At 51.1% G+C, this 25110-nt stretch overlaps 8 protein-coding genes across 8 annotated transcripts; 4 read left to right on the top strand and 4 right to left on the bottom strand.

Moving 5' to 3' along the window:
- Positions 1-2063: 2063 nt before the first annotated feature.
- On the bottom strand, positions 2064-4470 carry chsD (chitin synthase D; the record flags this gene model as incomplete). The annotated part of the gene is made up of 3 exons (XM_057077194.1): positions 2064-4143; positions 4200-4366; positions 4420-4470. 3 exons carry the CDS (start codon positions 4468-4470, stop codon positions 2064-2066), a joined length of 2298 nt encoding a protein of 765 aa, XP_056932774.1.
- A 959-nt stretch (positions 4471-5429) lies between these two features.
- On the top strand, positions 5430-6645 carry N7462_005475 (tRNA maturation protein LHP1; the record flags this gene model as incomplete). The annotated part of the gene is made up of 2 exons (XM_057077193.1): positions 5430-5735; positions 5803-6645. The coding sequence occupies 2 exons, from the start codon at positions 5430-5432 to the stop codon at positions 6643-6645; spliced, it is 1149 nt and encodes a 382-aa protein (XP_056932773.1).
- Positions 6646-7010: 365 nt separating this feature from the next.
- N7462_005474 (Dabb family protein) lies at positions 7011-7496 on the bottom strand (the record flags this gene model as incomplete). The annotated part of the gene is made up of 3 exons (XM_057077192.1): positions 7011-7213; positions 7285-7371; positions 7478-7496. The coding sequence occupies 3 exons, from the start codon at positions 7494-7496 to the stop codon at positions 7011-7013; spliced, it is 309 nt and encodes a 102-aa protein (XP_056932772.1).
- Positions 7497-8548: 1052 nt separating this feature from the next.
- N7462_005473 (putative RNA binding protein Ligatin/Tma64) lies at positions 8549-10692 on the top strand (the record flags this gene model as incomplete). The annotated part of the gene is made up of 3 exons (XM_057077191.1): positions 8549-8569; positions 8685-9534; positions 9593-10692. 3 exons carry the CDS (start codon positions 8549-8551, stop codon positions 10690-10692), a joined length of 1971 nt encoding a protein of 656 aa, XP_056932771.1.
- A 608-nt stretch (positions 10693-11300) lies between these two features.
- On the bottom strand, positions 11301-12764 carry N7462_005472 (AA9 family lytic polysaccharide monooxygenase; the record flags this gene model as incomplete). The annotated part of the gene is made up of 1 exon (XM_057077190.1): positions 11301-12764. One exon carries the CDS (start codon positions 12762-12764, stop codon positions 11301-11303), a length of 1464 nt encoding a protein of 487 aa, XP_056932770.1.
- A 4132-nt stretch (positions 12765-16896) lies between these two features.
- N7462_005471 (uncharacterized protein) lies at positions 16897-17136 on the top strand (the record flags this gene model as incomplete). Its single annotated transcript, XM_057077189.1, has 1 exon — positions 16897-17136. The coding sequence occupies one exon, from the start codon at positions 16897-16899 to the stop codon at positions 17134-17136; it is 240 nt and encodes a 79-aa protein (XP_056932769.1).
- A 14-nt stretch (positions 17137-17150) lies between these two features.
- N7462_005470 (putative membrane-tethered transcription factor (SPT23)) lies at positions 17151-21256 on the top strand (the record flags this gene model as incomplete). Its single annotated transcript, XM_057077188.1, has 3 exons — positions 17151-17594; positions 17659-21060; positions 21125-21256. 3 exons carry the CDS (start codon positions 17151-17153, stop codon positions 21254-21256), a joined length of 3978 nt encoding a protein of 1325 aa, XP_056932768.1.
- Positions 21257-21744: 488 nt separating this feature from the next.
- Positions 21745-24168, bottom strand: N7462_005469 (glycoside hydrolase family 78 protein; the record flags this gene model as incomplete). The annotated part of the gene is made up of 1 exon (XM_057077187.1): positions 21745-24168. The coding sequence occupies one exon, from the start codon at positions 24166-24168 to the stop codon at positions 21745-21747; it is 2424 nt and encodes an 807-aa protein (XP_056932767.1).
- Between the last annotated feature and the right edge of the window lie 942 nt (positions 24169-25110).

Here is a 25110-nt window from a genome sequence, read left to right as displayed (position 1 = left end):
GATGCTTCAGACAAATGAACACGGCGTCCGTACTTCACGCATATCCCGTTTGTCAACATGAGAACATTCCCTTCTCGAGGTCGAATGCGCTTAAGGATTCGAATCGCTAGAAGTGTCATCGATCGTGACAAAGCAGTGCTTTTGACTGGTTTGGAACCGCCAAGCGAAGTATCGGATAGCGAGGAGTGAGGCCCTTTTTGACTCGACGACATTATGGTTGTGTTCGACGACGCAAGGCGAGGAGTATTATATGGAGAATATTTCGGGTTAACTTTGTCCCTTGCCTGCAAAAGACGCTTCGTTTTTGATAGTTAGCAAACTCATAAACCAGCGGTGATTGAAACCCGGACAGTAGTTGAACATGAAGTGAAGTTCGCAGTTCCTGGTTTCCCTTAGCCTTCTGCACCTGAGCATGTGGTATCACCTAACCTCGGGACGCGGAGCTATTGTCAAACTCAATACGGAGTGCATACAGTGACGTTAAATGAGTTGAAACACCTCTCGTTACCGCCATTGGTTCTGCCGCACTATTTTTCTGCCGAATAACTCAATAAATTTAATAGCTAGTATCCACTCCATTGCTCTCGATCACCTGCGCGATGGGGGCATGGTTATAGCCAAATTTTCTAACATAGGTAGTTCAAGATCAGCTCAAGCCTCCTGTGCAGCTGTGATCAATAGCTCTAATGTTTCTGTGGCCCGTGCGTTCTGAAATTCACTATGAAGCTATTAAGTCCTCTGTTTTAACAGGACCTATGGGTTCTCAATTTGGTTTTGATCAGGTAAATGGGGAGGCCATTCCATAACCGCGAAGCCTTGGCCACGTAGCCAGTCACTTACAGAATAAGCGGTATGTACAGGGGCGTTATCTTGCATAAAAACTGCACCTTCCACACCACCTATAAGGGTAGATAAGACACGCTGGTATGAATCAAGAATTACCTATTGTTTCACACCTTCACGGGGTGAGTCCGGAGTTTTGATAGTGGAGTAAGGCCTAAAAGGCGTCCAGAGCCTGAAAAAGCTGCCCAAAAATCTGTTTTACATCTTTGTAATATAGCTCGTGGATATCACGTAGAGTAATTTGATGCTTTGGGCGTGTAAAAGTGTACACACGACGAGAGCCTTTGCAACGCTCTACTGTAGACTCATCAGACCATAAGCCATTTTTCCATTTCTCTGGGGTATAGTCACATACACGATGTGCCCATTGAAGCCGTTTAACTGCATGTTCAGGCTTTAATTCAGGACGTTGGAGAACAAGCCATTTCCGACGGTTTGATTCACGTAGTAGACGCCGAATTGACTGACGGAAGACCCTACGGTGTAGTTTCGCTAGTAGATCATCGTATTTCACACCGCATCACGCGTCCCCCGGGCAATAGAGAAAATCATCAAGGACAATACTCTGGCTAAACATAGTTTCTACATCGAAGAGCTACCCTGGATAAAAGCAAAGGATAAAACCTTGGGGAAATTTACGTTACTAGGAATCTGGCTTGACTCCCTAGAGGGAGCTGAACATATGCTTCGAAAGGGGTTCCTTATTAGCGGGAGCAGGCTCAGTGAGCTGATCAGTGAGCAGGAAGCTGTGCCCAGATCTATTCACTGAGCAAAAGCGGCGAGGGTGAGCACTAATCCAGAAATAGAAATGAAAAATTGCCAGGAAATAACTAGTACGTAGAACTATGCGGAGAGGGTGGCCCCTGGAAAGACCGGAGGGTGCAGATGGGGTCTACAGAGGAGAAGCTCTAAGAATTTAAAATTTGACCACTTAGGCTGACATCAAAAAGTCCAGACACCGCTTCAACGATCTGATTGATAGTCATTGGAGGCAATGTTCTAATTAGAAAAACCACAAGGCCTATGCAGGTCCAGATGCAATCAAACATCACAAGAGAATGAACTATGAGTCACGGGAATGGGCATTTATCACGAAAGGGGCCACGGTACATAAAAATGGGTAGGAATAATGACTAGAGCAACTTGTCAGGGGAAACAGGGTATGGCAGGGGGAAAAAGTGGGACTTGAAGAATTTGACGTCAGCGAGAGAGAAAGTTGTTCACACTATCTCACCGGCATTGTCAAAATCTCGCGAATGTCGAGAAGGTGTTATCACCAATCTCCCCGGAACTTCTGGGGCATCCGTATTTTGCCTAGAAGTACGCGTATGAGGGACATAATCACGCGAGGCTCGGTGACTCCATGCAGGACGAAGCTCAGTGGCTTCCGGAACAACAAAGGTAGGCTCATAGGCCACAGGCCACATTTCATCATATTCTGCACCATTAGGCTTATCCTCTGTGATTGGCATGCCGGTTGATCCTTGAGCTTGACGTGCATAATAGAGCTTGCGCTGGTCTTCTTCGCTCATCAAGCTTTCCACATAATGTGGCAACGAAACAGAGTTCGATCCAGTATCTGAAGATCCGCTGAAGGACTCCAAGGAATCACGAAACTGACCAGGAATATGGAATCGAGGAACGGTTGGGAGGGGAGTCTCTAGCTGTGCCTGAATAGGGCCAACCTCCTTAGCGTTGGCATAGAATCCATCGAGAAGTTGCTCTGCAGGAGCAAAGCGACCTTCGATGTTTTCCGAAGGACGGATCGGAACTGATCGTCGATGAACACTACTGGTGCGAAATGTGTCCACGTTGACATTTAACTCGTCGCCCTTGGCCTTGGCCAACTCAACGGCTTCTCCCGGAGTCGTAGTGGCATCAGCTGCTGCTGCATCCGCTCGAGGCCCGCCCCAGGTACGTTGTCCCGCAGTGAATATCCCATAGACCATATATAGCCAATTGAAAAACGGGTTCAGAATGAACATAAGGGGGTAGAGCCAGGCCTTGAAACGCTTAAGCTGAAGACCGAAGTAAAACATCAACAGATAATTGAGTCCTAGAGACACACCAATGAAGCCGACTGGAAGATCGTCCACTTTTTTTGATGTTGTGATAAGAGCGATGGCCATAACGAAGAACAGCAATGCGGTAGTCCGAATCGTATTCTGCAAGAAGCGTACTAAACACAGCAGAGGGTATCGAGCCCACAAGCGGATATCAGTGATCATGCAGACCTCGTTTGTGATGAATCCTAGAAACCAACGACGCCGTTGCTTGAGAAGACTGCTAAATGTCTGGACTGCCTCTGTTTTGCAGAAAGCACCTGTACACATCTGGATCTGATAGGGCTTTTTGGCGCCGATCATGAAGAGATGGGTCAGCCATCGGTCTTCACCCAAGTGGCATTTACCGAAATCAAAGAGATCGTCACATTGCTCTGCCTTGTCTGCGAAATAATATTTGGCCATTTTTCGAAAGGCAGAAAATCGCAGGATCGTCAATGCACCGGGAAGACAAGTCACCGCTCCACAGCCAGACTCGACTGAGCGCTCAAACAGCTGCCCATGAATATATTCCATGTCCTGTAGAATCGTGAGAAGGCTATTCTTTTCCGTTGTTGACGTGATGATGCCTGTCATGGCCAACATATTGTGCTTGCTTCCTGGTTTGAGTTCCATATCGTACATAAAATTCTGTAAACAATAGCGGTCAAGAATGCAGTCAGAGTCAATGAATAAAACAAAGAGATCGTCATGTCGCTTCAAATACTCAGCATACACTCTGTCGATTAGTTTAAAGGTTTGTTTCTGACAGTGTCGTTTCCCTCCATGCTTGAATCGGGAGACTGTGATCCGCGCACCCTTGTAAACTGTGTCGATACTTTGAGGATAACTCTTGAGAGATATTGGAATCCCAAGGTGTTGAATCACTCGAAGATACGGCTCGTCCACGGAGCCGCCGTCCCAGGAAAGAAAGACGTGGATGCAAGAAGCTGGGTAATCACAATCCACCACCGAATCAATGGCCTTGATCAAGATCATAGCATCCTCTTTGTAGACTGGCATGACAACAACAGTCTTGGGAGCTGTCCTGTCATCAAGAACTTCCTTGATTTTTTTTGTCCTCCCGAGGGAGCTCGTGACTAGTCGATACACGCAGAACAGCCAAGGTCCAGTGAGGAGAACCGAAAAGGACCAGAATGCAAACCACTGGAATGTCACAGTCATTTGTGGAGGGAAATACCGGGTGATTTGTGGTGGTAGGGGAAGTGTCACCACCATGACAGGGAGAAATGCCAGGCTAGCAATCGTTGTCAGCGACTCTCTGCGCCCGGCAGGGCAATGATACAAGCTTACCGCAGTAAAGAGAAGAGGATAATGTTAACCACCGCTAGGACCTTTATCGTCCAGTGGTCTGCTTTGTGGTAGACTTTGATCAAACAATAGATGAAGGCTGCGAGCCAGAGGATCCATTCGAATGCAGCAGCCAGCATCAGAGGGCCAACGATCGCCAAGTAGACAATCTGATCGGTATAATCAGTGCAAATGTTTCATATGCAGAGATAGATATACGTACGTCCTTGGCTAGCCATTTTCCCCCTGGTACTGGATCCTGAGTTGCCACCATTGTGATAATTGTTCCTCGGGGTAGAGAATATGGATGTCGCAGAACTCCCTCACCTGGTTGGCGACATACGCTCGAAATGTACCAGAGATAGAGGTGGAAGAATGAGTCTATGTATTTGTGAGACGGACCAGAAGTAATGATGCCGTATCAGATGCCTGTCAAACCAACGTGTTTTTCAACCTCTGGAGGGTGGTAAGACCGTGTGTTCATTTGAGGATGCACCACTTCCCGGGATTGGCCAAACTGGACGCTTCACTTTGCTGTTAGAGATGAGAAATCGATGGTATTTTCCAGTAGTAGAAAATGGCAGTAAGAGGAATAGAGCCTGGGAAGCTGCTTGAGACCCATGAAGACGAAGAGCGCTTATTTTGAGGTTGAGATGGTAAAAGAAAGGCAGGAACGGTGGCCCTTGTTCCTCGTCATTGCGATGTCTGGCATGCGATAGCTCTTCCTTCTATTATTACAAATTAAGCTATTCCCATTGGCATTATGGAATGACTTTCTAACTTTCCTGGAAGACGTTCCCAAGTGTCATAGTCCATGCATGTCTATAATGTAAACTGACAGGGCGATCCTGAATGGTTGAGTTATTACCCTCATTGGGTCCAGCCTGCTAAAGGGAACCCAATTGTCCAGAGAGCACTAAAAGACACCAAGCCTACCCAGGTTTAGTGTTGCTGCCTCAGGCATGAAACAGCTTCCGCGGTTGAAAAAAAATCCCATCCCCGCCGAGCTCCTTCCTGCTAAGGACCATTCACAGGTTGCGCACGTTAAATTGACCTGTCGATCGAGTTGTGAAGTCGTCGCTTGCTTCCGGGAGTCATAAAATACCCACTGTTTCCCTCTGTCGATACGCTCTTCCTTTCATCCCGCACGGATCTAGCTCGCTCTTTGTTCCCGAGTCTTACAGTACGCCGATCTGACTCACAATCTCTTCACATTTTCCCACCTACATCGCCATGGCCGAGGAACAGAAGCCCGCCGTCAATACGGCTGCTGAGCAGGATGTTCAGAATGTTCTTGCCGAGCTGCAGGGAGAGAACAGCACCCCTGCCGAAGAGACCAAGACTGACGCCGACGAGGCGCGCGTCGTCGCCGAAGCCGCCAAGCTGGGTGAGAAGTCGGAGCAGTCAGAGGAAAAGTCGCAAAAGGAGCGCGAATCGCGCGGTGGCTTCCGTGGTCGTGGTGGACGCCGGACGAACAATGCCAAGTTTGACCCCTCCTCCCAGAAGGAGACTGACGACCCTGTCCAGATCCGCAAGCAGGTACCGACTCATGAGGCCGAAATAAGTGTGATTAGATCGAATCATCTCTCTAATTTGAATATCACAGGTTGAATTTTACTTCTCTGACTCCAACCTACCCATGGACAAGTTCCTACTCTCCAAGGTTGACGGCAGCACCAACAACCCTGTCCCCCTGGACCTCCTCCACTCTTTCAAGCGCATGCGCCGCTTCCAGCCCTTCGAGGCCATTGTCGCCGCCCTCAAGGACTCCGAGATCCTGGAGCTGACCGATAACGACACTGCTATCAAGCGCAAGGTACCCCTTCCTGAGGAGCTTTCCAACGCCCACAGCGGCGACCTGGTCAAGACCTTCGAGGACAAGTCCATGCCCCGCAGCATCTACGCCAAGGGCTTTGGTGCCTTCGGCGAGGAGGAGCCTACCACCCAGCTCGACATCGAGGCGTTCTTTGAGCCTTATGGCCCCGTCAAGGCCGTCCGCCTCCGCCGCACTTACGATAAGACTTTCAAGGGCAGCGTCTTCGTTGAGTTCGCTTCCGAGGAGAAGCAGCAGGCGTTCCTTGCTCTCGCTGAGAAGCCCCAGTGGAAGGGCAAGGACCTGGTCATCAAGAGCAAGAAGGAGTACTGTGACGAGAAGGTCGAGGAGATCAAGGCCGGTAACGTACGTGCTGGTCCCAGCCGTGGTCGCGGTCGTGGCCGTGGCGGTCGCGGTGGTCGTGGTGGCCGCGGTGATCGTCGTGGTGGTGGCCGTAATGATCGTGACTGGCGAGAGCGCCGTGATGAGGACAAGAAGAACGGCTTCAAGGATAGCCGCGAGGTACAGAAGGATGCCCGGGGTGTTCCTGTGGTGCAGAGTACCGGTGAAAAGCGGGCTCGCGAAGACGAGGGCAGTGGTGACCACCCTGCCAAGAAGGTCGATGCGAAGGAGTAGATCCAGAACGTCACCTTGGTTTGCATTTTTCTTCCATTTATTCATGGGTCGCTGGGCGGGATCTAAAAGTGTTATCAAACCCGGTTTTTACATAGGCGTTTTGTCAGTGGATTCTTCCTGATCTGGGCCTCCGGATTATATTAGTTGTACATCTAAGAAGTCTTTTTCAGCACTCCCTGCTAAATATTCTTTTTGAATGTTCTCTGGGTTTTTGCTCTGTAGATTGCATTTCTCTCCGCTGTAGGATTTGTAAATTCCTTCTCTCCTTCGTCTCTGTGACAAGATATTCCGCTAGAATTCCAAGTCATAGGCCAAAGTATCCTCACACAGTTCCTCTCTTATTTTATGCACCCTAGATCATATGGTTAATAAGATGATACGGGTTTGCATTGTTTCCACTCGTCAACGAGCGGCGAGGGTGTGGTAACATACTCTAAATGCGCCGGATGCACGGCGTAGGTTGCAATATCATCCGGCTTCTCCAAGACCGCAACAAGACCCATATTGAATCCTTGAGCCCGAGGGATTGAGATGGGCAGCGGTTCACCACACTGCAGTGATACAAGTCCTATTTGAGTTGCGTTAGGACAGCTATCCATGATGCTCACCGGCTCGGACGACGGAATTAGAACAACCGACCTGGAATTTGGCCAACCATGTCCTTAGCTTTCTGGGACCAGGCAGACAATTGAGCCGTAGTTACGCCTTGCTTGAGGCGAAAGAGCACTGATGGGTTGGAGTTAGTCCCGATGTATCAGTCTAGTGGATTCCTATCCAGTAATCAGGGATTCGAAGGAGGCCGCGTAGGTGCATTGAACGGGCACACGCTTACCAATATGGTAGACGGGCATTGTTATTGTTCGATATCGATGTGAATAAAACCTATATTGGTGGATAACCTCTTGATAGAATGAGCTGCAAAGGAATATGGGTTCGTTCTGCTTATACTGGTGGTGACCTTTCAAGAGCGGGGATGTCGGGAATTCTCCGATGGGTCGGCACCGGACCGCTCAAGTGCAGTCGGTTAATTTTCCGAATTCTCTCGAGATCATACAATCCATGTCAAGATTTGAAACAACCTCAGCTCGTTGAAATTTTCCTGATTGATTTAATGCTCGTAGAGAACTTTGGAGTACTATCTCCGATATCTGCCACAAGGCATACTGCAAGGAAGTATGGAGGAGGCGAGGCAAAGTACATTACATTTTGAGTTGGACGCGATCGTCTAGGCTAGAGGGAATGATGCGATATAATGGATCAAGCTCAATCAATCACAATCATGGTGAACCAGGAGGGGATTTAAGCAGTAGGAAATTTGATGTTTCGATTGTAGAAGAAATACGGGGTCTATAAACAGGGCCATCAGATGGAGGGAGTATGAGAGAAGATGGCAGGGGACCGGCTCCAAGACTGCCGCTGGCAATCAGCACCAGAAGATTGAGAGAGCATTTCCAGACGAATTATATATTGTCATCGATCCACGGCCGGCCCCTAGTCGATTATGGCCATTCGGAGTTAAAACTGTGCTAAAGTAGACTATAGGTTGTCGACTGTGGCTGCTACTAGGCGAGACGAAGATTCAGTTCATTAGCAGGAACTCATGGTATGACTTCAGATTTATTTCAGGGTGACTCATTATTGCTCGCTTTGCTTCGGAGACTACAAATACTTCGAATGACTCAAGATGAATACAACATCTGGCGGGCCTGGCGGGTGGAGATGTGGAGCTAGGCGGCGGCGCGCATTTTTATTGCCCGAGCTCCAACTTTCTCCGGAGGCCGCGCTCCGATTATATTGCACCTCCTTCCCCTCGCTCTCTGGATTTGCTAAAGGAGGTTGCATGGGTGCTAAAGCAGCACTGTGTCTATTTCTGCTCGCTATTGCCATTTATCTCTGAGTCAAAATGTTCAAGAAGAAGCCCACCGTAGGTGATCGCATCACCCCTCTCCCCCGCACTACCCCTCCATGTGAAGCTCTTCAGCCCATGCATTTGATGAAGACAATGAAGCGCGTTCAAGCATACGCTAACATCGGCTTAGATCAAGAATCTATCCCCGCTGCGGTCTTCCGATCGGAGGAAGATCGCAGACCAGATTATCAAAGACTACCAGATATCCGTCCCTTCAAACCCGACCGAAACACCTGGTGGACCATTAGAAACAACATCCGCGTCAACCCCAAATCTCACCTCTATCCGGAATGCCCTCCTTCCTGAGAACTCGTTGACTGCCCGCTTTACAACCACTGCCGGACCGGATCTACGCGAGGTGCAGGGTATTGTCTACGTTGGGACACACCCAGGTGAAGACGAACGCGTGCTGTGGTTCAAGGTGGAACATGGACCCGGGTCAGACAAGAGGCTATATCCAACCGTGTACACCCTATGGCACAACTCCAACCTCGTTCCTCTGCTCTATACGCCGGAGATGGTTATGGGAAAGCTACATGGCGGTGCCGACTTGATGACTCCAGGTCTAGCAAACGAGCCGCCTTTCCCGGAACGTGCTGTGAAGGGGGCAGTTGTTGCGGTTGCGAGCCTGAATCGAGATACCGTCCCGTTATTTGTGGGTGTCTGTGAGATTGATGTCTCGGCATTGGGCGAAGTTCAAGGGACCAAAGGACATGCTGTTCGAGGCCTCCATTGGGAAGGTGATGAGTTGTGGGCTTGGAGCTCATCCTCACGTCCTGGTCGGCTGGCGCCTGAATATCTGAAGGGCTGGGACGAGGATGAAGGGTCAACAACTGAAATGGAAGAAGCGGTTGCTGACTTGGCAATCGAGGAGAAGGAACGGGCTCCTGAGACTGATGATCTGGATCAGGTCCCAGGCGAGGAAGCCGCGTTTACTGAAGATACACCAGTGGAGGAAGAGAAAGAACCTACAACAAAAGGTAGGAAGCCCGAACTTTTAGCCCGACCCATCCAGCCAAGCATACTAACCCAACCTAGATATCGATGATGCATTTGTCAAGGCCTTCATATTTTCTCTCTATAAACTGAAGCAGGACAACCCCACGGCTCCTAACCATGGCTTGACTCTGCCTGTATCCCCTTCAATTTTGATTGCCAATCTCATCACACCCTACCTCCCAATATCCTCATCCCAACAGGCACAATATTACAACATAAAGAAAACCAGTTGGAAAAACGTCAAGAAATTCATCAAGCATCTCGATAAACTGCAATTGGTGAAATCCAAAGATCGGAGTGGCCAGGAAACCTTCATCATGGATATTGATTTTGGTGACCACCGCGTGGAGAGATTTGTGCCTTACAAGCTCCCGTCGCGAACAACACTCCTCGAGAACAGCGACAAAGCAGCGGCATCGGAGGGCAAGAAACCGGCTGCAACTGCAACTGGCGATGGCGCCGATCCATCCGTGGGCCAAACGCTAACCGTGCAGACCCTGTACCGGCCAACAAACAAACTGATGCCGGATATCTTCCCAGCACTTTCATCCGGTAACCTCCAAAATTATTACAAATACTCCGAAATCTCCACCCATCTGGATCGGTATCTCCAGTCTCAGGATCCGCCTCTCGTCTCTAAAGAAAACCGCCGCATCATCAACCTCAACCCTTTCCTTGCCAACACCATCTTCACATCTTCCTCATCAGAGGACCAAGGGACGTTGAAGCGTGGCAAAGTCACCCGCGATGGTCTTCTCAAGCGCATCGTGGAAGACCGCAGCTTGCTGCAGCCGCACTACGCCATCTTGAAGCCTGGCCAAACCCTCGCAGACGTGAAGCCCAAAGCTGGCCCCACACCCAAAGCCCTCGTGGTACTCGAGAAGCGCACGGGCTCGAAGACGGTGACAAAGGTCAGCAACCTGGAGATCTTTGGCATCATCCCGACCCTGTTGGCAGAGGAGCTGCAGAAGAAGTGTGCGAGCAGCACGAGCGTCACGCAGGCCACTGGTGCGCCGAAGGGGGTGATGGAGGTTCTGGTGCAGGGTGATCAGCGCAAGGTTGTTGATACGGCGCTCACGCGTCGGGGGTTGAAGAGTCAGTGGGTAGATGTGGTAGATAAGACCAAAAAGAAGAAATAGATCATTGGTTCCATTGAAGCGTGGAGTCATTTTGAAGCGGACTTGGTTTTGTGTCGATAATGCCTCTTGATTGACTGTGAGGAGGTTCACAGCAACTTCTTATAATACTACAGCGCCTACAAGTGTAGGAAATATGTTGCTGAGAATAGTCAAGGCTGCTGAGGTGTTTAACAAGAAATCAGGGATTCCTAGAAATACCCAGGAATATCTGTAACGAAACAGCATGTCCGGCTTCAAATCACCCTATATCTACTACCAAAACTACGAAGTTCCTCCAAAAACATGCATGTAAAGAATGAGCAGTCTAACAAATCCATTCGTGAAGAAAAAAAAAAGTATATAAAGAGAGACCTAGAAACACTCCAAGTCTCCAATCCCTTTTCACAGAAAGAAAAGGGGAAAGAAAAGAAAGAAACAAGGTGTAACACCATATCGTTACAAGCACTCCAGGAAGGAACATTCGTCCTCGCCTCCTCCAAAAAAGAAACAGGACCGCAGATCCAGGTCAAGAAAAGAACAATCGAAATCAAGATCAAGATCAAATCATGGTTGTTAGGCATGGCAGACGCTTAACTCTTGGTTGCATGCAGTGCTGCGCGCGAGCGTCTTTAGTGGGACAGGTCGCGCGCATGCTTCTTGTCTGAGACGAGCCAGCGCAGGGTCTGGCGGATCATGGTGAGGAGCTCATCCGCATCCAGGGAGGTCAGATAGGAGGACCAGTTGCTGGAGTTGTAGGAGCTAGAGTCCGAGGTGGAGGAGCTGGAGCTGGAGCTGGAGCCGGAGCTAGACGAGCTCGAGGAGCTCGAGTCGGAGGATCCGGAGTCAGAGCTGGAAGAGCCGGATTCAGCGCTAGGGGTGGCACTGGGAGATGGGGCCTCGCCCTGGGCGGCGGCGGTGCTGGCGGCGGCGGACTGGCCATTTGCGCTGGCAGTGACGGTTACGTACTCGGGTTCAGCACTGGCAGTCTGCACAACGGGCTTGTCAGTAACTGTAACGTCGGCGGTGACATGCGCCGTGGTATATTCTGTGACGGTGGAAGCGGCTCCGGCGGGAACCTCAGTGCCCCCGGGCTGGGAGCCTTGGAACTGGCCTGATGGGGCCGAAGGGGAGCCCGAGCCGCGGGTGAACGAGGGACGGGGGAGGCGGGTGGAGTTGTAGAAGTGCGGGATCACAGAAGGGCTCCGGATGGGGGAGGCACTAACGGTGGGGGTGGAAGAGGAGATGCTGCCAACGGAGGCGACTGTCGAGGGAGCGGCGGTCGTGACGGCGGCAGCAGTGGTGCTTGCGGCGATGGAGGCAGCAGAGGTGGTAGAGCCCGAGGAAGAAGAAGCGCCGGTGTACAGGGCTGGGCCAGGGATGGTGTAAGAGCTCAGCGACTGGTAGATGTTCACCAGGATGCCGGGGTCGGTGTTCTTGTACAGCGCAGTACCCAGAGTACCGGAGGGCGAATCGCTGCCGCCGCCGGTCACCTTCAAGTTGATACACTGAGGGTAGTTCTGAGCACCGTTCGTATTCTCAGCAGAGTGCAGAGCAATGATCTCATGACGGAGGACATAGTTGCCAGACGCGATGCTGCTGGGGATAGTGACAGTACGGCTGTTGTTGTTGTTGATGAGCTGGTCACTGGCCCAGGTACCGGGGACGTCGGTATCATCAATGAGACCGCCCTCGTCGATTTTGAAGAACTCCAAAGCGGTCTTGTCGACGGAGGAGCAATCACCATTGCAGTTGGCCAGGTAGGTGATAACGGGGCCGTGATGGCTGGAGGGCCATTCAGACCACTGCAGCTCGACGCTGCCACCAGCCGAGACCGAGGCTTCCAGGGCACCGGGCTCGGCGTCCTTGTGGCAAATGATGTTGGAGTTGCTGTACTCCGAACCATCGATGTAGCCTAGGTCAGTCTCGTCCTCAGACCAGGCAATGACATCTGGGGGATCGCTCTCGTAAGGGTATTGGGTGATCAGGTAGCCACCATAGTAGGTGCCGTCAACAACGGCACCAGTGACATACCCGTGGCCAGCCACCAGAGCGGCAGAGCCGAGGACGATACCCGCAATTTTGGACAGAGACATTGTTTTAGTCGAATGTGATTTTTGTTGGCAAACGAAAAAGAACGCACAGCGTTTCGTGGGATCCGCAAGGGAATGAGAAAAAAAGAATGGAAATGGGGACTTCAATCAATGAAGTCAACCCGAGAGGGAACGGAAAGGTACTAGACCCTTGAAGAAAAGAAAGAATGGAATGTATAGAGACTGGTGAAGAAGAAAGACCAGGAGGTCAACGGCGGATATGCATCTTTATATGCGCCTTATCGAACCAGCTTCCTGGCTTCATCGCTTTCTGTAGGATTCGAGCAGCCACACCACCAACCCTCCACTTTCCGTGACATATCCATCCAGTTTGGCACCCCTTAATTCGAGAATGTCTCTGGGAGCCTCGCATGTTTCCGCATTGGGAGCAGACCGGCCATAGGTGGAGAATCTTCGGCGACCGAAAGAGCAGTCCACCGAGGTCCCAGATAGATGAACCTCCTTGAGTTCACCAAACCGCCGGGGGTCCTGTTAGCCACGTTAATTAAGCTATACAGCCACTTCGCCCCATGGACATCCGGTTGCATCCATTTGAGGAGGGGCTTCTGGAGCTCGCCCCAACCACTAGGTTGTGCCTGTCGATCTTGGGCGGCTGTCTGCGACGGTCTAGGTTTCACCCCAACGGCCACACCCCCTCGATGGGCAGGTGGTCCCTGCGTTTCTGGCTGAGATATAGTATGATCACTCCCATCGACCTGTCAAATCATTGCGCGAGCTCCTGCACTTCGGTGTCATTCCATTCGAGGATAAGCAGGATCAGGGGGCCGAGAGGGTGAACGGAAGAAGGCCTCTGTCCTCTCAAGCAATCCAGAATAGAAATAGACGGCCGGGATTGATTGCAACTCATGTGCCGAGTGTCTAACCAGCCTTCGGAGTTTGAGCCTTCGAAAGCGGGGGATTGAAGTATGAAACAGCAAGTGGCCGTGACTACCAAGGTCAGCAGTCTTGATACGGCCTTGAGCTGTCAACGGGATTTAGAGCCATTTGAAGCGGCGCAGGGGTTGTTCAGGCCCACCGAAGATCCGGGCCTCTCGGGGGGCTCGAGCTTCGGGTTTGTCGGGGCTGCACTGCTCAAGCGTTGATTCCTGGGGGGAGACCCTCTGACCGAATCGTGATCCGCAATTGAGGTCATAACATGCATTCGACGCGCTGGCCGTCCCAAACAGTGCCCATTAATCTCCCGCGACAGTGACGGAGGAGGATGGTGGTTGTTGCGGCGCGTATGCGGAGAATTAGTCTGAAACATCCGGCGGGCTCGGCACACCGTGCAGAGCGGAGTTCGAGGACAGAATCCAATTGACAGACTCGCCCCTGTCGCCTGACGGCTCAGAGCTCTCCGGTGAATTCTTCAGCGGGCAGTCGATCTGCCCAGGCCAACGCCTTCCCTAAGGAATCTGTCGAAAGATAGGGGAAGAGGGCCGAGACATCCGTGGCAGACAACTCGATCTTGACCGAACGGGTGCCAACCTGCTAGTTTCGTTAGAGGCGGCCGCCATTGCACGACGAGCCACCGCTGATGGGCTATGCTGCGCTATCGGGACAAGTAGCTAGAGAACGGCCGGCTGCACGAAAGGCTCACGCCTTGCGGCATTGGCCACACACAAGGGGGAGTTGTCTCGGAGGCAGATCGGATGGGCCGTCCATGAGGCTACTAGGGCACATCTGGACGTGTAGATCTCGCAAACGGTTTTGATTGGAAACCTAAAACACACGATTGCGTACAACAATACGATGATTCTGCACACAATTGGAAAAGACATAATCATAGTAGCTACGGGTTGATTGCAGGCGGGATCAACAGAGCACGAGACCGATTTATGCTCTTGTTTGCATTTGAAAGGGAAGGTGGGGTGGGGGGGGGGGGGGGTCCGGTTCGCAACGGGTGTCAATCCTGGGTTTTAAATGCAGTAGGCAAGCCTCAATTGCCGTGCATCTCGAAGTGGCAAAAAACGGTAAGAGGAGATAGGAGGGTGGTGTTTGAAAAGGAGCAACCCGGGTGGGACTTTTGTTTTCATTTGTATTTTATCAATAAATAAACGTGTCTTCAACACGTCTGAGAACTTGTATGCCTACTATCAGTATATTAACAACGTAGATGCAAGAAATACGTGGAAGGAATGTTATTGTGGGGGGCGTGGATCTTTGGATATATTTATATATCCCTCAGTATAACGCTCGTCAAATACCGAATTGGGGGAGCAATTGTAGAGTTGGCGGGATCATCTCAAGAAAACCATGTCCATTGTCTGTCGCCCGGACAGTTGTAAACCTTTCCTCTTTAGCCTATGCAAGATACTCTCAATGAAAAGTCTGGCCCTGGAGCGACAGGGAGGCTGGCTGCAGGAGGGGTACCCAGGCCAATCGAGGCGGAGGAACCGAGCACACGGACTCCGAAGGGGAAGTGTTCGGCGAATTTCGCGACCGATGTGTAGTCCATTTGGGGTGAGAGGAAGAGTCAAAGGGGCGATTGAATATTCGACTCATATCCATGAGTATGGAGAATGGGTAGACATCGCATGCGCGACACGGAGCTTGAGCGGGAGTTGCATGTTCTCTACATCTGGATGGGCCGAACTCATCACTGATAGGCGATAGAGGGCCGATAGCTCTCTGTTCTGGCTCCAAGGAAGCCTCCGATAGTTGGACTAGGATCACGTCACACCCTCGTAGTGTGTGAGAGCGAGATAGCCCAGGCTCGTGTTGGCTGTTGGTGAGCCTGGGTCACATATGCCGAGCCCAATCAGGGCCGACGCCGTCCTGCCGCGACGGCTTTGGGGTCAGTGTCTTGTGGAGGATCATGCCTGGGTCGGGATCTTGGAGCGCATCATGTACGCCGCGACGAGTAGTTTTCATTTCCAGGGGAACTCGAGGGGCCGTCAGGCGTTACACAAGAGAATGTCGGTCTCGACAAATGCCGCTTGGAAGCACGAGGATCTTGCAAGTGGGAGGCATTGGAGGGTGATGTACCACCGTATAAGATCTCGAGTGGGGGGATTGTTCCCATACTTTACATTTCACATCCTGGTACAGAAGATGTATATCCGCGGAGTACAAGGACATCTAGGCTATTCAGTCAAAACGTCATAGTCGATTTGATCTTGACTTTTGTTTTTGGCCGGAACTTGGCAGGTCGGATGCTCCCTGCGATCAGTGAAGGGCTATGTAGATCGCTGAGGCACCATGAACTATCATCCCCCACGTCCACAGCGATTGTCACCTCCCCCTCCGTTGCTCAGTCGTTGACTGTGATGAGCTTGGGCCAGAACCATAACGAGCACGACAAGCACGGCAAGCACAACAAGCACAATAAGCACTATAAGCACTAGAAGGACGACCAGAAGCAGAAGCAGAGCGAAGACGAGCGAAGACGGGCGAATCCGCGAAGCAGCGAATCAGCACGGAACCAATCCTCGTCACAAATCGTCGTCACGGGCGTCTTGGACACCGCCCTGGGTGCCTGAGGTGTCACGGCCACCAACTGTTGATTTGCCCCAAAGCGAGGGTTTTCCCATCAATAGACTCGGATGAGTCAAGCCCGGTAGAGAGGCCCTGGAGCGTTTTGAGATATTTGAGATTTCGAGATCCTCGATTCTCCGTGTTTCTCGTCCTGATCTCCAGTGCTCCTATTCACATCCCATCCCGCGTTGGTGGTGTTCCCCCCCCCCCCCCAAAACGGATCAACGAGCGTTTTATTCGCCCACGTTCTCCCGTTGAGGGCTTTGCCGGTCTGGATCGGCGCTCACACTTTTCCCGCTCTCCTTTCTCGACTCCACAAGGCAGTCACTTTCTCTCGACCCCAGTCAACTACTCCTCTCCGAACGACCCGTCGTGATCAGTCTTGCCCCGGGAGCCATGGTCTCGGGAGACCGTCCGGGTTCATCGCGTGATTGATTTTGGAATCGTCAACTTGCCCCTATCCATCCGACTCGCTCTCTCCTGCTGCCCGCCCGCCGTCTTCATTCCGAAGCCCGCCGCTTGGAACCCTCCCCAACCATCCACACACGCGACAGATTGAAACCACCCTCCCCACCAAATTCCCGCACCGTCGTGAGGGTGGTTGGTCGCATTCAACACGCGTGGCCCTGGTGACAAGTAACTCGAGGCATTCTGAAGCATGGGACCAGCAGAGGCAGCCTCCTCACCCGCCTTTCCTGCCCTGGACCCCATCATCATGGACGACGAGATGGAGTCCGCCTTTCGTAATGCCAACATGGATTTTCTCGACCCGACCAACCTCGACATGCCCTCGGAGGCTGCAGGGGGGACTTTGACGACTTATTCTCCCGAGTCGCCAACTCCCGCACCAGTGCCGCCCCCGAATCTTCCAAACGTTATCAAGACCAACACCCCTTGAGACAACCGCCCGTGATGGCTGCCGACTCTCCCGCAGAGTCCCCAGACAACTCGAGTCGCAGCTCTTCCTCGGAATCCCCTCGGAATCATCTGCGACACGCCTCGGTCGCATCCACCAACTCCGCCGCCCATAGTGAAAACCCGATGACCTCCGCCGGCTTTCCCTCGGAGGATTGGATGCGTCCCGAACTATCCTCCGTCAAGGAAGAGTCGCCTTTCACAATCGAACCGTCTTATCCTATACACAATGGCTTCTCCATGGATCCGGACTTGGAAACAAGCAACAAAGCCATGGATGCGGCCTTCGACTTTGAAAGCGCAGCCAGCAGCCCGAGCCCACTGAAGACCGACAATCCATCCCACCCCAATCCCCAGAATTTCCCCAAGTCCCAAATATGGAGCCCGTCCAGTACCTCGACCGTACCAGCCACTACCGAGGGATCGGCAGCAGCAGCTTCGGTGAGTTACCTTCACAAGCACGTTCTTGGGGGTGAATTGCTGACATTTATTCTCCTCTGTCTAGGTTCCCCAAACCGGATCGCCGTTCTTTGCTTTTGGTGTAAAGGAGGAATCCCCATTTTCGGGACAGTTTTCAAATGGCATTGGACGATTGGCTGCTCCCCATTGGACGGGGCATTCTCCGTCGTCCCTTTTGGAAGAAAGCTTTGGCGGGATCAATATGAACGGGCAATCTCCCCTGAATCATTCTATGTCGCCCAACATGAATTTTGGCTCGCCTTCGTCGTTTCCCTTCCCGGGCAATTTCGCCTCGTCGCCAGCGCCGCATCAAGTGGATTCAATTAATTCAGCTCAACCCATTCTCACAGTCCACCCAACCTCCCTCAAATCGCGTGTCGAAACCCAGATCCCAATCCGATTAACGCTCTCTCCGCTGCCGGCCGGCGTGAAGAAGCTGCGCCTCCCCTCGCATACTATCTCGAAACTCAAATTCCTTGCTCCCGCTGAAACCGAACCGACCCCCGACACTCTGAAATTATTCACAAGCTTGGTATGCACCAGTGCAATGCAAGATCGTGAAAAGTTGGCGCGCGCTTTTGCCCGCACACGAGGCGAGAGAAGTCAGTCGGGTGCGAATGGAATCGAAGAAGAGCGACCTTTGGATGGCGGTGATGTGAAAATTTGTACAGGATGTATCCAACGGGAACGCAAGCGCGCGTCTCGGAAAAAGCAACGAAAACCCGAGGAAGACCAGCTTTTCCAAAAGGACGAAGAGAAGCGGGTCATTGTTTTCAACACCAGTGAGATCAAGGAGTGGACAGAATCCCCTAAGAGCGCTTCCGATTATGGTGAAATACACCCTACACCACCGGGATCGATGCAAGTGGAGCTTCCAATGCGTATTGCTTGTTATTGTCGTCACCAGAATGAGAAGCTCGGGTTTCAAGTCATTTTTACGGTCAAGGATCATACAGACAATGTTGTCGCCCAGGCCATAACGAATTCAATTATGATCACAGATGACCATAAGACTCAAGCCCCTTCCGCTCCTCCGCCGGCAGGTCCATCGCCGTCTTTACCAGATGGGACCCAGCTTCCTGGAGTGGGTGTCTTCTCATCTGGACATAATGGCAAGACCAATGGTTCTTTTGCCTCTCCGCAATCCCCGACGGATCTTCAAGGCCTTCAGCAAAGGTTCAATTCACAATATCAACTTACTCCTAGCTCGTTTGCCGCTGCACAGCTTGGGCCAAGTAGTGTGACCTCCAACTCACAGACTCCTCGCAGTCTCTCTCGACAAGCGTCACCTACCGACTTTCCGGGCCCTCAGACTAAGCGACGAAAGCACAGCAGCTCTGGAAGACTCCCCTCGGAGCTGACCATGACCCGCCTGGAGACCTCACAACCCTCCAACTCTTCAATGAGTAGTGCCGCCCAACTCGCGGCTGCACGTGGTTTTGCGTCCCCAACTGAGCGACCATTTGTGACCCCCTCGTCGATGTCTGGGCAATATGGAAATGGTCCTCCGACCCCGAACCAGAGCAATGACAATAATCCGTTTTTCAACCCCACCCCTGCACAAAGACAGAGCTTGGACAGTTTGGCTCAACAGCCAATGGCATCTGCACCGAATTCTGCCCAGCCCAGTCGGCCTGGAACCCCTGGTGCGTCCGGCCGCAACAACGGATTTCAAGATCAGAATCTTGCTCTCACGCTTGGAGCTAACTCTGCGAATCAAATATGGCCTCCTCTCGCCGCCACACCCAACCGCCTCCCTTCAGTCATCCACAAACTGGTTCCTGCCGAGGGCTCAATTACCGGTGGAACTGAAGTCACACTTTTGGGCAGTGGTTTTTATCCTGGCATGGAAGTTGTTTTTGGTGATACTCTTGCAACCACTACGACATTCTGGGGTGACAAGTGCCTTAACTGTCTGACCCCTCCGGCACTGCAGCCTGGTCTGGTTTCGGTAGTTTTCAAACATGAGCATCCTACCTTTGGTCAAGTACAGCAGACTCAACCTCTGATGCCCAAGCAGCAACTGTTTTTCCGATATGTTGATGATCGCGAGCTGCAAATGTATCGTCTCGCCTTGAATATTTTGGGACAGAAGTTGGGCAGCCAGGCGGATGCTTTTCAGACAGCGCAGCAGATCATGGGAAGCGACCCTAATGCCATTTTCAATATGCAGAAGGATATGCAGGGCGGTTCCGGCGGTGGCCACCAACGCCAAGTACCTGGCCATGAGTCTCAAGGCAAGCTTAGCGATCTTGACTCCAAGATGCTGACCTATCTCGAGTACATTGACCTGGACGATAATCCTCGACCGCCACGCTATAACTCGCGCAGCACCACTGGCCAGACTCTCTTGCACTTTGCAGCATCTCTAGGGTTGACCCGTTTTGTAGCAGGACTTTTGGCTCGCGGTGCAAGCCCTGATGTACAGGACAACACTGGAAATGCACCAATGCACCTAGCTGCTCTTCATGGTCATGCTCACATTGTCAACCGACTCCGTTTGGCTGGCGCAAATGCCAATGCTCGCAGTATTCGTGGCTTTACTGCTGCTGACTTGGCAACAACACTTCCCGCACACCAGGCTGCTCTGTTGCCGTCACGTCATTACCGGTCTCGCAGCGTTGGTTCTCTCGCCTCGCGCCGCAGACACAGTAGCTCTGCCTCTCTGAACTCTCTCTGGGAGGTGTCATCAGCTTCGGGCTCTCTTGGACATGCTGTTGATGATTCAGAGGACCTGGATAACAGTGAGGATGTGGACAGCGATGACTCTGATGCCAACCCACTATTTTTCAGTTCATCGCGCCGGTCGAGCATGCACCAAGATGTTATTCCTCCAGTCGTTAATCCCGGAGAACAACCTGCGGCGCCGGATGCCCGTGGATTCTCTCCGCCAGCAGCCATTGTTGCATGGCGCAACCAACTGGCTGCACAAATCAACCAATTCCAGCAGAGTGTGGCCAACGCTTTCCCTAATATCCCCGCTCTACCTCCCATGCCTACTCTGCCCGACTATCAAGCCAATCAAATGATGCGTCGCATCACCAATCTAGTGCCTCACCGGCCCACGGCTCGGGACGGGTGGTGGGACCTATTGAAGGGTAACACCGCACCGAGCCAGAATCAACCGCCTTCTTACGATGAGCTGTACCCCCACCAGCAGGGACTCGATGAGGACGCGACCGAGATGAAGAAGACTGCTCTCTTGCAAGCTGCAACCGAGGCAGCTTTGGATCAACACTTTGAAGCACAAAACAGTGCTGCATCTGCCTCAACATCTGCTGCTGCTGCCCCTATTACTGAGAGCAGCCCCCTCGCAGACAAGGACGACCTTAAAGATATTACTATTGGACGCAAGGTCATTTCGCGTGAGCAGCAGAAGCATCTCCGGGAGCACCAGGCCCGGCGAATGAAGGGTCTGGGCAGCGACCGGAATCTCTACTTCTTTTGGGTAAGTCCCCGATGTTTTCTTTTTACAAATTGACCACCGGTTTTCTAATATTTATGTGTTCTAGATTCCTCTTCTGGTTCTGGTTATTTGCGCTTGGAGTCGAAACTATGTGCCTGGTATCTGGCAAGGCGTCACGGACAGCTTTGACTTTGTGAAGACTCGCTACACACAGCGGGCTGTGGATTTGGGTATCTAGAGGCTTTTCTTTTGTCTTTTCTTTTCTTTTCTTTTTATTTTCCTTTCGAGATCATTGATAATTTGGATCGGGTACATGTTTTTTTTTTTGGTTTATGTTTGAGCGAGTTAACTCGACCCGGCCCTCTTTCTTGGCTCCTGTGCTGCTTTTGTTTGGTTCTGCACTTAATGACAGGATACGACTATATATACTTCGAGCTTGCAAAGGCGAAGCATTGTGTCTTTAGCTAGGTGTGCATAGATAAATATTTCAAGTCTTTTAAAAATTTGCCGCGTGCTCTCCCATGGCAGATTCTTAATATGTATACGTCGAAGACTCGCACTTGGTGGAATCCAAGCGGACTTGCGTGAGTTGGAAATTCTTTCATTAAATCTAAGTAGCCACAATATGTGCTCGATAACGAGCGCCGTCGGAATTCAAGAAGCTTACAGCAACAGCGTGGGTGTTTCAAAGTAGCGTGATCCTGTACATGTTCTGCAGTGATCTCTTCAGCCCAGATGTACAGTTATATGGGAGTTTCCACTCTGAAGCGATATTTCATGTGTGCTGGCTGCTGCCTTTCCATTGATTTTAACGGTTTTGACTTTCGTCTCTTGAGGAAGCAGCAAGTTCCCCGACGTTCCCTTTGGAGCAGTGATATCGATATGCACCGTGGCACTGTTTACTTCCCACTTGACCGACAGTGGCCCATAACGCGTCGAGACAGAGGCCGAGACCCAGTCAAGGTCGAATCCCGTGAGAGCAGGCTGTATCAACCATGTTTGATGACCTGGAGTTGCTGCCCGAATTCCGGCAATGTGCTCGCTGAGTACATATGTGGCTGCCCCACCCCATGGGTGACTGAGAGACGTAAATAGGCTTAGACCAGGTGTCAAATCTTGAGCGACGTACTCCCACGACGCTCCGCTTCCAAATTCATTGCTCAGCATTGCTGTCCAGAGGTTATCCAAAAGGTACTTGGCTGTGGCTGTGTCTTTGGCTACCATGGATGCATCCAAGAGGAATCCATTGGTATTCGGAGAGATGTTAGCGGACGAGGTGTCGCTGTTTGAACTGTCTTTGAAGCCTGGGGTGAGTTTCAGTTCCGAAAGCCGCGCAAGCGACAACTTGACCCGCTCATCGCTGGCTACGCCTGAGGTGATGGCAAAGGCAATGTCTGCAACTGAGAACGTGGTGTTGGTCGATATACTGCTCACATATACCCCCAATTTCGCATTCCAAAGTTTCTCATTGATGGCTTTGGAGACCTTCGAGGCGATATTGCGATATAGACTTGCTGTGTTTGTGTCGCTGAGAGCATCTGCCACCATGGCGGCTTCGTTTAGCCCTTGGACAACAGCAGCACTGATGGCTGTCCCATTCGCGGAGCCCAGGAACCCACCAATGCCAGCAAGCCCTGTTGTGTTATCAATTTGGTTCGTCATCCAAGATATTTGCTTTTTGAATTTGGGCCAAACGTCTTGGGCCCACTCAATATCTCCGCTCCGTTGGAAATAACCGGTAAAGGCTAGAAGACCCAAAACCTGATAGTCTGCGAGACCAGCATAGGAGCTGGAAACTATCTTTAAAGAAGATGCATTATAACCCATTTGCGGATCGATGTTGAGTTGCCCGTTTGATATTTGAGTTGCCAGAAGGTAATCAAGGGTTCCTCGGACATAGTCCCAACGAGAAGTCGATGCAGGGATTATTCGACTGGTATGGAAGAGGTCTCCCATCCAGACTAAGCGGTCTCGTTTAGCTCCGTCCATGCACATGGATTTCGTGTTGTGCCGAACCCCATACTCGGACAAAATAGTTTCGGATCGCATGTCGTTCTCGTACAGAAGTGTTCCATTTTTGGCGTGCACGCGGACGTCTTGCACCACAGCAACTTGGTCCTGATAGGGGCCAAATCCCCAGCTGCCTGCGCTTTGCGTTGCAACAGAATAAGCAGCGAGCGAGATGTTCAACACCTGTGTCCCATTGATGTTGACGGAGAGCTGGGATCCGTTGAGCAGGGTGGTGGAAATTTCATACCATTTCTCCTCCTCAATAGTAAAGGGAACAGGGAAGCTCCCCACAGCTTGGCTATCTAGCGTGGTCTGATTCACGAAACCCCATCCAGCCGCAACCACCACGGAATTGGGTGGTGTGAGAGTTCGATTGGTATTGGCATAAGATGTCTCGTTGGGTAGGTTAGAGACAAGGAGAAGCAAAATGCCAGTTCCACCGATCGGCTGTGCAATGGACCAGCCTGTTCCCCCACGGACAATCTTACTGGAAAAAGTCAAGGTATAATCGACAAGAGCGTTCCCTTCAACACTAGATCCTGGCTTTTGCCCTCGGATTAGTGCTCCATCTTCGGTAATATCCCAAGTTGAGACTTGCGAATTCGCATCGAAACAAGCCGCCGTCACAGCATTCGCGCCTAGCTTCCAGATTTCGTTGTACGTTGGGTTGGAGCTTGTGAATTTGGAGGGAAGCTTGTCGAGATCCACATAGTCAATAGTTGGGACAAACCCTACTTCACTGAATGTGACGCGCCCCCCGGTCAGGAGCTTGATGGATTGCCACCGTTGCCCACCCTGGATGAAGTATGATTGAAATTTCCCGGGCTCCGTTATATTAATAGTTTCCACACGAAAGGAATTAGAGAGGCCATTTGAAAAATAGTAAGGTCCATCGGCCCAAACATGGTTTAATCCATCGAACTGCTCGGTGTACTTAATTTCAATTTGGAGAGGTCGATCCAAGTCGGAGACTTGAAAGTACGGAAACCCGGCGACTTCGAATCCGTAGTCTAGTGTCACCAAGGTACTCTCATCCGAATCTAAGGTAATTGGATGCCCCTTAGATAGAGTTTTAGTATTGATGCTGGGAAGTGTTCCGGAATGAATTTTGCGTGGTAAGAACGAACTATGAATAATCATGAGGACTGACTGGTCTTCAACGTGATATGTACTGGAGGACCTACTTCGATGCATTGCCAGCAGCAATCAGGGTACCCAGAGTGAGCAAGGCCCAACTTGCAAAGACGCCCATTTTGCCTAAGTGGACGTTACAATTCAAGGTGAGAGTAGCTTCTCGGAATTTATGTGATTTAGATGTTATATTCGGGGTTATGAATACCGAGTCACAGATTAGTTGCGGGGAAAAGATTAGATTTTGGGTTTAGTCGTCATACTCTTCCCCACATAAAAGGGATCGGCTTTTCCGAGTAACTGCTTTCTCGGTGCTCGGCATAATGATATGGTCTCTACCCGTCCTTCATAACATTTATATTTTTCAAACCCACGAGCCCATAAATGAAGAGATTCAATCCACGATGGGGTGAAACCCAGGAGAGCGTCCCATCAACGACCCCTTGTGCTCTTACTGATGACTTCCCTTTACGTTGAGTATTATTACCTAGTTTATCCTGATAATCATTGTATGGTTTGAATCACCAGATTTTCGACCTTTCGTGAGCAAAATATGAGGTGATAAATCCAATATAAACACCCGTTCTTAATTGTGTACACATTGGAAGCAGACCCACAACACCACGGGAAGGGGAAAGTGCGGGGAACTTTTAGCGTATGTATTTGTCTACCGTGGGGCCACCCTATCAAATATCGGGTCTCGACGCATTCTTACCATCTTCCATCCTATCATGCATCAAAATATACCCAAGATTCTACTTGCTATTCGGGATATTCAAATAGAAGCCATGAATTCGATACGCTCAATCTCTATGCGCTATAGTATTTCACGTTCAATCTACCAAGAACCTAGTCATCGTAGTCATCGTAGTATAATGTGATTAACACTGGCCCATCTTAACTTGTTGCTTCCTGAATATTCTATAGCCCACACTCTCTGAGTACTTCGGG

Source organism: Penicillium macrosclerotiorum (assembly GCF_028827735.1).
Source record: "Penicillium macrosclerotiorum strain IBT 26536 chromosome Unknown utg000006l_segment0_segment0, whole genome shotgun sequence".
Lineage (NCBI taxonomy): Eukaryota > Fungi > Ascomycota > Eurotiomycetes > Eurotiales > Aspergillaceae > Penicillium > Penicillium macrosclerotiorum.
The sequence above is the reverse complement of the archived record's forward strand: the minus strand, read 5'-3'. Positions and strand labels throughout refer to the sequence as shown.